At 40.1% G+C, this 11,382-nt stretch overlaps 2 protein-coding genes and 1 pseudogene across 2 annotated transcripts; 1 reads left to right on the plus strand and 2 right to left on the minus strand.

Moving 5' to 3' along the window:
• Positions 1 to 206: 206 nt before the first annotated feature.
• Positions 207 to 1,148, minus strand: LOC100941432 (olfactory receptor 1G1-like). Its single transcript, XM_003803725.1, has one exon. The coding sequence runs from the start codon at positions 1,146 to 1,148 to the stop codon at positions 207 to 209; it is 942 nt and encodes a 313-aa protein (XP_003803773.1).
• A 7,732-nt stretch (positions 1,149 to 8,880) lies between these two features.
• Positions 8,881 to 9,810, minus strand: LOC100941743 (olfactory receptor 1L6-like). The gene has a single exon (XM_003803726.1). It carries the CDS (start codon positions 9,808 to 9,810, stop codon positions 8,881 to 8,883), a length of 930 nt encoding a protein of 309 aa, XP_003803774.1.
• Positions 9,811 to 10,932: 1,122 nt separating this feature from the next.
• On the plus strand, positions 10,933 to 11,175 carry LOC100942060 (annotated as a pseudogene).
• Positions 11,176 to 11,382: the final 207 nt, after the last annotated feature.

Raw genomic sequence — 11,382 nt, forward strand, 5'->3', positions numbered from 1 at the left:
CTCCCTCTCTCCAGTTTTCAGCGCTGTCCTTGGATAGTCGGTCCCATTCTAGTCCTGTCACATCAGGCATTCTCCATTTGTTAAGCTTGCTAGCAATGCTGAGTATCCATCTTGCCTGAAATTTGAGTTATTCAGAATTATAATAGAAGAGTCCACTTGGGAGGGCATTTAGAAGAGCCTGGGGTTGTCCTCTGGGGATGTTTCCTTTACTGAGTGGAGCATTTTCTCAAGCCAGTGAGTCTCCACAAAGCCCTCTTTATGTCCCTGTTCCTCAGGCTATAGATGAAAGGGTTCAGCATGGGGGTGACCATCGTGTATACTACAGATACCACCATTCCAGTATCTGCTGAGTAGGAGGATGAGGGCTGGTAATACACCAAAAAGAGGGTCCCATAGAAGAGAGTGACCACTGACAGGTGAGAACCACAGGTAGAGAAAACTTTGTGCTTCCCCCCAGCAGAAGGGATCCTGAGGATGGTGTGCATAATATGGACATAAGAGACCAAGACACAGGTGAGAGGGATGACACCTGAGGGAACTGATTCAGTTAACATTGTGACCTGAAAGATATGAGTGTCTGAACAGGCAAGTTTGAGAAGAGGGGGTATATCACAGAAAAAGTGTGGGATAGAATGGGAGGCACAGAATGAGAATTGAGCCATTAGAAAAATAAGTGAGAAAGCCAGGATATGGGAACAGAGCCAGGATGCCAGCACCAGTGTCAGGCAGCGCTGGGGATGCATGACTATAGTGTAGTGCAGAGGAAGGCAGATGGCCACGTAGCGATCATATGCCATCACGGCCAGCAGGAAGTCATCCATCAGGGTCAAGGTCATGAAGAAGTACATCTGCATGAGGCAGCCAGTGTAGGAGATGGTATGATGCTGTGTCTGGATGTTCACCAGCACCTTGGGGACAATAGTGCAGGTGAAGCAGGTATCGATGAAGGACAGGTTGGCCAGGAAGAAGTACATGGGGGTGTGGAGTTGCTGGTCAGAGCCGATGGCCAGGATGATGAGTAGGTTCCCCAACATAGTGACCAGGTACATGGCCAGGAAGAGCCCAAACAGGAGGTGCTGCTGAGCAGGGTGTTCAGAGAAGCCCAGGAGCAGGAAGTCAGAGATGGTAGTTTGGTTTTTAATTTCCATTTAAAGTAGAACAACTGGAAGAAAATCTTTCTTAATATAAATAGACTCCAGAAACTCGGACAATTCAAGATGTTTTGTCTGTTTTCTGTGTTCTTCTTATAAGTCACAGAGATTCACTGGTCTGTCTTGATGGTAGTCTTGTAAACATGAGGACATGAGAATATTGACACGAGAACTGTGGACAATGATAATGGGAGATCTTTTGGGGTGGTCAGTTTTGCATTATAGGTATTTATTAAGTTGTGCTGTCAACCTCTTGGATGAAGTGGAGCTTGAGATCAGCTTGGAAGTCTGAGTATGTCTCTGCCTCCCCTTTTCATTCCCCTTTTAAAATACTAGAAGCCTATCAGTTTCATGGGTTGTGAAATTTGAATAAAATACCTTGAGCATATGCATTTACTAGAAGATTATTAAGCAGACATGTTTGTGTGTGTTGCATGTATGTTAGAGGGAGAGAAAGATTGTTTTATTTAGGTCATCGCTGGGACTCAGGTATTCTTGGTATGATGAAAATATGTACCCTCTTTTTCTGTTGGAGACCCTTCAAAGAAAATAACTTTATATACTCAAAATTGTTGAGTGTTACAAATATAAGAACTCATCATCATTATCATCAGCAGCATTACCAACGTCACCAGTCACTGGGAGTGCTGGGTTTTGTGACTTATCAAATGGAAATCATTTCTCTGTCTTTCCTCACTGTGTAATCCTCTGCGATTTACACACCTCCTTCAATTTCTCTGGATTGTAACTATGTACATATTTTGTATTATTGCAGATAAAACATGAGATCAGAAATCCAAAGTGCTAGCATAGGGTAGGCTTTCAATATATTGTGATAGTAGTTATTAATATTGTTAGTACTAGCAGATTTAGCACATCAAATGAAATCTGGAGTTTCTAATGCCCTGGAAAATTTTAGACAACATATTCCCAGCTGTAACCGTAGATTACCCTCTCTATTTTGGGTGGATTATTTTCTCTGAGCATCATTTTCTTCATTTTACAAGGTGACTTCATGTGGTGAGACCCTTTCTTTAAGGAAAATGAATAAAATTATCTAGACTCAGCATTTATAGTTCAGAGGCTAGGGCACTGACCACATTCACTGGGGCTGGCAGGTTCGAACCCGGCTGGGCCTGCCAAACAACAATGACAACAACAACAACAACAACAACAAAAATAGCTGGGTGTTGTGTCAGGCACTTGTAGTCCCAGCTACTTGGGAGGCTGAGGCAAGAGAATCGCTTCAGCCCAAGAGTTTGAGGTTGCTGTGAGCTGTGACACCACAGCACTCTGCCAAGTATGACATAATGAGACTCTGTCTAAAAAAAAAAAAAGAAAGAAAAGAAAAAAACTTGTCTAGGTGTGGTGGCACACACTTGTAGTCCCAGCTTTTGGGGAGGCTGAGATAGGAGGATCACTTGAGCTCAGGAGTGTGAGGTTTCTGTGAACTGTGATTGCACCACTGTACTCTAGCCTGGGTGACAGAGTGAGACTCTGTCTCATAAAAAAAAGAAAATATGTAGACTTAAACCTGCCATACACGACTGTTGAAAGCATTAAAATGCTGGGATCAACTGAGGACTTTTTCAGGACCTATGATGTAAAATCTAAGATGAGGGATTCTAACTGGTGCAATTGGATGGTGAGCGGATATTGCTAGCCTGTCCTGTGTTAATGTCATATTGTTGGATGTGGTGATAAAACACATTCCCTCTGGGTCTAATAAAGTTTTATTAGGCTGTGATGTTGAATAAGTTGGTCCGTCTTTCTGGCTTTATTTTCTGTACCTGCTTGAAGAAGGTAAGAACAATGCCTACCTCATAGCATTGCAAGGATGCAATTAGATAAAGGTTATAGAGAACTATAATAATTAGCGGCTTATATCTAAGGCCCATTCAACATTAGCCTTTCTTGATATTCTTATTTCCTTAGAAGGGTTTAAAAAATTAGGGTGCTTTCTAGGGTGAACAACTAGTCTTCTGCATTTACCTAGGACTTTTCTACCTTTAAAATGGAAAGTCCTAATTCTGAGAATCCCCTGGGTAACTGGGATAATTAGTCACCATATGTGTCACTTTTCATGGTCTATATCTATGGAAAATTGGTTTTTAAAATTTTGGGGGGGTGGACAATATTTTTGTTACTTGGATACATTGTGCAAGGCTTAGGATAGGGTTTTTAGTGTGCCCATCACGAGAACAGTGTTGAGTAAACTCAGTACGTTTTTACCCCTCACCTCTTCCCACCTTTCCTCCTTCTTGTTTTCCAATGTCTTTTACACATACTGTGTGATAATTGGGAACTAAATGCTGAGCACACACAGGCATAAAGAGATGTAAATGGTTTTGAAACTATAAAGTTTAATAAATGGAGTGGTAACTGTCATTGCCTTCAGTATCATCATCATGACCTTTGGGTCTCAGTGGCTCTGACCTAGCAGTACCACAACAAAGCATCCACTTTGCCATGTGCAGACTCAGGCTTGAGTTACAGCTGTAGCATCTTGGTCAACTCATTTAACTTCAATGGCAAAAATGAACCTAAATGTATCTACCTCACGTGGTTCTGAAGCTGAAATTAACCATTGAGCTATGGGTGCCCAGTTTGAAGCTCAAATTAACAACAAAACAAAATGGCATGTTGAGCAATCAATTGTTACAGAGTTGTGTTTGTTTTTTTGACATCAGAGTCTCACTTTGTCACCATTGGTAGAGTGCCATGGTGTCACAGCTCATAGTAACCTCCAACTCTTTTGCTCAAGTTATTCTCTTGCTTCAGCTTTCCCAGTGGTTGAGGCAACAGGAGCCTGCCACAATGCCCAGTTATTTTTAGAGATGAGCTCTTGCTCTTGCTCAGGCTGGTCTCAAACTTCGGAGCTCAAGCAATTCCCCCACCTCTCAGAATGCTAGGATTACAAGTATTAGCCACCCTGCATGGCCTGTCAGTTGTTATAGAGACTGTTACTGTGAGTGAATAGTGACACGGAATGATTCTGAAAGCCTTTCATGATTGAGTGGCCTGTGAATAAATTGTCCTTGCATAGTACAGGGGTTCTGGGCACTGTTATTACTTGGTTACTATATCTTGGCAGTTGCCAGGAACTTTGGGAATGGCTGGAGTACATTGATTTGGGCTGGATTCTCAGGGAATTCATGAATTTTAAACCAAAGTCTTTGTCATGGTGATCAGTGGAGTCAGGTTGTATTTGGCTGAGAGGGAAGAAAGCATAGGAAAGGTTGAAGGAATGGGAAGAAGCTGTGTTTTGTGTGTGAGTGCATGAGACTAAAGTTCCCATCTGCACCATCACCTCTTACCTGGATATTCTGGCCATCCTGAGGTCCTGTCTGCTTCACTGAATGTTGGGCCTGCTTCCTCTGTTTGGTCTGCCTCTCCTACGTCTCTCCAAGAGCACTGGGGGTGGAGGGTGGGGGGCTCAGTGTTCTTCCTTTCCTAACAGCAGCACAGCCTGAAGACTCAGACTGAAGCGACCTGTTGTCACACCTAGGAACCAGGAAAAGCTGTGGGCTTTTCACATGCAGAGTCTCCTGGGGCCCAATCCCAGACCTCCTAGTTTGAGACAAGATGGGGCAGATGTCCAACTTCCCACCTGTTCCTCTGGGCCTTGGAGTCCTGATTGTCAGCAGTATTGGAAACACTTTTGTCTCAGAGTGACCAGGTCTGGGGCACTGGCACCCCTTACCTGGGCAAGGGAGTGGGAAGGCTCTACGTTTTCTAACCCTACCCCACTATGGAGTCTCCACATTCTAATCAGATTCTAATCCTCAAGAAGAAAACCCATCATCTCTCTGAAAATAAGTAGTAGTGAATGAAGAGAACAAATTTGATGTGGAATGGTGACACAGTTATTGCCTTCAAATTCCTACAGTTCTGTCATGTAGAAAAAGTGGTCACACTTGTTCCCTGGGACTCCAGAAAGTGGAGATGTGGCTTAAATCTGTAGAAGAATTAGGTTTTCTGCTTGCAAGATTAAATTGTTATTTTTATTTATTTTTATTTTTTAGTTTCAATTATTATGGGTACATAATAGTTGCGTATCTTTATAGGGCACATGAGATGTTTTCATACAGTCATACGATGCAGATTAATGAAGTCTGGGTGGTTAGGGTATCCATCTCCTTAGGAATTTATCATTTTTTGTGTGTTAGTAACATTTCAATTCTACTCTTTTAGTTATTTTAACTTATACCATAACTTATTGTTGGTCATAGTCACTTTGTTATGCTACCAAATAGTGCTCATTCTAAGTATATTTTTGCATCCGTTGATTATCCCCATTGTGTCCTCCCCACTTTCCCCGCTATCCTTCCAAGCCTGTGTTAACTGTCATTTTATTTTCTGTCTCCATGAGATCAATTGTTTTTAATCTTTGCCTCCCATTAAAGATTTTTAAAATTGCAAAATGCATGCAAAATACAGAATTATCTAAAACATATAGGAATAGTTTTCTTAGTTTTATCATCTATGCATATATGCATAAAACATGTATTAATCATATTTGCCTATTTTTATCCTTCTCATGAATGGCATCCTTCAGCTTCTTTCAGTCAATATAGTGTTTTTGACATTCATGTTGATACTTGTGTCTATAGCTTATTCTTCTTTTTGCCACTGTATAATAAAGGTTCACACTATCCTAGTCATTCCTTTAGAGTTTTTCATTTTGGAATTTAGAATGTTTCCAATTTTAGAAAAAAATGTTATGTGTAAATAATATATTATTTGATATCACTAATAGGTTCTGGGGTTGCACACTGTGATAAAAACAAAAAAAAACAGTAATATTGGGCAGCACCTGTGGCTCAAAGGAGTAGGGCACTGGCTCCATATGCAGGAGGTGGTGGGTTCAAACCCAGCCCTAGCCAAGAAAAAAAAAAAAGTAATATTTTGGCAAGTAGATGTATAAATATTCATACCATGTGGAATGAATAGAATACATATCAATCCAGATTTGGTTTGCTACAAAATAAGTTTGCTGAAACCCCATGAAAACTCCTATCACTGATTTTTGGATTTCCAGGTTACAGCAAAGGGACTGTAGACTTACCTTCAATCATGGGATGTACCATAATGTACCTATCCATTCTAATGTTAACAGATGTTTGGATTTGTTGTTATATTTTTGCCACTATTTAAAAAAATTGTTTATGAGGTCAATTACGTTTGGAAACTCATCCTAGAAAAAGTGCTACATACCTCATTGGTGAATATTACTATAGTTACTAGATGGCCAATGGGAGTACTTCAAAAGTGACCACCTGTGTTCTTTGTGTGTTACTCTCTGCTGCCCACTGTGTGAAAGCAATCTTACCCTGAGACTTGAGTTTGATCTTGGAAAATGATCTCCTAGAATCGATGTCTACTTACCTCCACTGACTGGTTCCTTCTAATCTCTCCAAAAAACCTTATTTTATTTCTTCAAAAAACTAATTTATTTGCCTCAAGTTATAAAATTCCAAACACTGCCAGAATATCTAACTTTTATTGAGCATTTACAATAGGCTGGGTAGTATGCTACTTGCTTTACACAGGTTGTCATCTCACTAAATCCTGACGAAACTAGCTACTGTTATTATTTCCATTCAATAGGGGAGACAAATGAGGTTTAGCAGGCTTATAAATTTGTTGAAGGTTACAAAAACAGTAGCAGTCAGAATTGTAATCCAAAGCCATTGTGTTCCTTAACTAATCCCTCTACACCATGTCATAGTGGTCCAGTGGCATGTATCTCCTCAAACAAAAAGCAAACTCCCTGGAGTTTTCATCATGTTGGTGTGGCTTTTTCATTGTTTTGTACCTTGTGTCCAGACTAAGGTGACCAGATTTTAACATTGGTAAAGTGGGACACCATTGATGGGGTGGAGGGTGTTCTTAATTAAAAATTTGGTCTATATGGAGCAACAAAATTTTTCATAGAACACAAAAATAGTATTGTAATATATATATTTTTAATTTCAACATAAGTACAATTTACAAATATAATACATTAAAAAAATTTATGTATAGGGCAGCACCTGTGGCTCAAAGGAGTAGGGCGCTGGTCCACTTGGGTGACCTTGCCCAGGAGGGGTGTAGGGAGTTTACATTAGCCTTTTCATTTCCAAATGAAGTTACATTAACCTCTTCATTCCCAAATGGAGTTACATTAACCTTTTCAGCAGCTGAAAACCAAAAACCATATGTTCCCTTCCTGTTGTCCCACCATTCCCTAGCTTGTCCTACATTCTTTCCAAAAATCAGGACTTTTTAAAAATGCCCCCGGAGACAAATTGTTAAAAAGTGGGACTTTCCCGCCAAAAGTGGGACGTCTGGTCACCTTAGAAACAGACTGTTGGAAAAATTCTTGATCAGTTAAATTCCATTTTATATTCTACCACATCTTTTTTTTTTCCTTATTGAGTTTGACTGTTATATTTTCCCCTTCTTTTATATCAAACTCCTAACTTCTTCCTATGTAAAGTTATAGTTTCCTCTTAACTTTTTTCACTTGTCTCCTTCACATTATTTAGCCATAGTTTGTCTTTTAGATGTTTGACATGCTGGACAGTGTTCCCCATGGCTTTGGTGGTGAAATTATTTTAAAGGCAATTTAAAATAAGCCCTAGCAGGAAGTTGGGATGGATAAGTGGGAATGGGGAAAGGAGGGCCAGTGTTCATAGTGTGATAATAATTGGAGAAGGCCTTCTCCATATTCAGTGGAGTCCCTATGAATTGACAACACACTGAATGTCTAGAAGCACTTAGGCTGAACTGAGTGAGACGATGTATGAAAGTATAACTATTTCCCACCCTATTCCAAAACATGGGATGTTAGTTGGAAAGGGACCATAGAGCCATTTTCATATAATTATAATCATAATAATTGACATTTATTATGAACTTGCTACCATGTTTCCTTGAAAATAAGACCTACCCAAAAAATAAGCCCTAGCAGGATTTCTATGCATTTGTTAAATATAAGCCCTAAACCCAATAATAAGACCTAGTGTTGGGTCTTATGCATCACCCTAGTGATGGGTCCATGCATTTTGGTGTGGAGAGGAAGACATCCCCTGAAAATAAACTCTAGTGTGTCTTCTTGAGAAAAAAATCAATATAAGACAATGTCTTATTTTCAGGGAAACACAGTACATGCTGTTCTAAGCATTTATACATAATTTATATATGTCTTAGTACACTGATATCATTTAATCTTAACAATAGTCCACTTGGAATATAAAACATCAGGGCACAGAAAGATTAATGTAAGATCACAGGGTTGGTACTTATTGGATCTGGGCTTCAAGCCCAAGCAGTATACTATAGGACTAGGTAATTAAAATGAACAGAGGTTAAGTAAATTACCTAAAGTTACTAAATGATAGATGTGAAAGCATTAAAAATATTTTACAGTGAAATATTTGTGTATATGGGTAAAATACATGAGATATATGAACTAGAACTTTCAAGAGAAAAGATAAAGGTACTGAGGAAGAAGGAAGAAATTGGGAATTTATTTTATAATTTAAGATATTTATAATCACAACTCATAGAATTTTTATGAAAAAGTAAGACAAATATTTATTATAGCAAGCTGCTGACAATCTGCCTTCTGCTAATTATAAGTACTTTTGAGGACAGAAACAATGATTATTTTGCTTTCCTCACAAGGTTAAGCATAGAGCCTATAAATAGTAGGTGCTTAATGTATGATTATTGAATTTACATTCTATTCTGTTCTTTTAGTTAGGCTTCTCAAGGCCTGTTTCATGTCCTTATTCCTAAGGCTGTAGATGAAAGGATTCAGCATGGGGGTGACTATTGTATAGATGACAGTGACCACACGATCCTTTGTCACTGAGTAGGTGGATGAGGGACGAATGTACACAGATATTATGGTCCCATAGAATAGTGCCACGACTGTGAGGTGAGATCCACAGGTAGAGAAGACTTTGTACCTTCCTCCCCCTGAGGGAAGCCTCAGGACAGCACGAGTGATGTAGAAATAAGAGACAATAATGAAAATAAAGGGACCCATGACAACAAAGGAGCCCTCTGTGAAGGCCAGAAGCTCATTGGCAGAGGTGTCAGAGCAGGAGAGCATCAGCAGCGGCTGGACATCACAAAAGAAATGGTGGATGATGTTGGGCCCACAGAAGGAGAGGCGGGCCATGAGAATTGTGTGGGCAAGTGAGTGCAGGTGGGACACTATCCAGGAGGCCATCACCAGTAGGAGACAGCGCCTGCGGCTCATGGTAGTGGCATAACGCAGTGGGTTACAGATGGCCACATAGCGGTCCATGGCCATGGCAGCCAGTAGGAAGCTGTCAGTGATCCCAAAGGCCACAAAAAAATACATCTGTGTGAGACACTGGGCAAAGAGAATGGTCTTTCTCTGAGTCAGCATGTTCACTAACATTTGTGGCATGATGACGGTGGTAAAGCAGATGTCCACCAGGGACAGGTTGGAGAGGAAGAAGTACATGGGAGTGTGGAGGCGGGCATTCCCCCAGATGGCTGCAATGATAACCGAGTTTCCAACCACATTGACCAGGTACATGGCCAAGAAGCTGGCAAAGAGCCAGACCTGCTGTTTGGGATTAGTGGTCAGTCCCAGAAGAAGGAATTCAGTCATATGGCTCTGGTTCCTCCTTGACATTGCTGTCCTGCAAATAAAAAATATGAAGGGATGTTTGGCATGTATCCTGGCTGGAGTATGCAATCTGATAGAGGGGGATACCTATAAACTATTCTAGCTTGTGCGCTAAGGGTAGCCATTCATGTAGACTGTATGTAGTATATGCATGTAATATAACTTCATAGGTTTGTTGTTGACACACCTTGATTTCAATATTAACTTTGCAACTGAATTTGTGAAGTTGAGTGAGGCACTTCATCTTGTTTTTTGTTCAAAAGACAAAACTTATAATGCACATATTCTTAGGGTATTCAGAGGATAAATGGTAAAGATTTTAGGAAAGGTGCTTAGAAAATTATCCTTTTTCTCAATTTCCAAAGGTAGTGTAAATATGACATATCTTCTTTCTCTATGTGGTCTCAGTTGCTCTTCCTTTGTTGAGTGTTACCCCTCACCTAATGCTTCTGGCTATAATTTTTCTCTTTATCCTCCCCCTGTATAAGAAAAGGGGGACATTTTAGGTTTTCACTATAGAAATCACATGAAGACTACACAGACTGTATCCCTGGATCAAACTTGTCTTAAAAAAACATACTTTTGTAATGATTTTGGGAGTTTAATTGTGGGAAGAAAGTTTTAGGAATAGCGGGGACCCCAAAATTTGATGTGTCCTTCATGGTGTGGAACTGTCTTGGTGGGTGGGAGGTTAAAAAGCTTTTTCTGTTAGCCTGTTTACCCAACATTTGGCTTGATGTCTCAGGCAAGTAGGTGGCATCAAGGAAGATGTGGGCACTCTTACAGGTAAGAAGAGTCCAATCTAAGGGGTGTAGTGAGAGAAATGGAAATGTGAGAAGATATAGCAGTATAGCAAAAAATCACTGAGAGGGATGAATAGGAAAGCACTGAAGTTCAAGAATTGGTCTTTTTCCTCACCAATGGCAAGAACCAAGGAGAATAATCAAAGGTACCAATCTGGCAGGAATTGAGGCCCTAATCACTTATCTACCAATATAGGGACTCAGTCGAAAAGGAGAAAGAAATAAAAAGCTACTAGGGAGAAGCAGGCCCAGAGCAAGTGTAGGGCTCATCAAAGTGGTTGGTATTTCGCAAGTCTTCTAGCTTTAAGTCTTTGTCTAAGTCAAGATGAGTAATAAGCCAGACTTGTTGGAAGTGGAGAAGTTTGAAAAGTCAAAACTGAAGAAAACTAATCCTGAAGAAAAAAATACTCTCCCTTCTCAGGAAACTATCCAGCAGGAGAAAGAGGCTGTTCACACATCACAAAATGGAGCTCTTCTCTCAAGAAAAATTTCAACATTGCTTGAGAGCCTTGGTTTTAGACTTGTTTTTTGTAAACCTGTGTGTTTAGAGATTTCAGGCTTCTTGTGATATCTTCTTACCTATACTTCTTGGCTAATAAGTTATGGGTAACCAATGTCCCCTTAAGTTCATTTTAAAACTCCCATTGGTACATAAATTCCAGGTGGCAGATGCTGTCAGTCTCATCATTGATGACCTTAGTGTGTGTAGTCCTTACACCTCCTACTAGATGAGCCAATTTTAACCTTCTACAATGGGTGCCTCCATTGCTTCATA

Source organism: Otolemur garnettii, unplaced genomic scaffold (assembly GCF_000181295.1).
Source record: "Otolemur garnettii isolate 467f Iridium unplaced genomic scaffold, OtoGar3 scaffold00480, whole genome shotgun sequence".
Taxonomy (NCBI): Eukaryota; Metazoa; Chordata; class Mammalia; order Primates; family Galagidae; genus Otolemur; species Otolemur garnettii.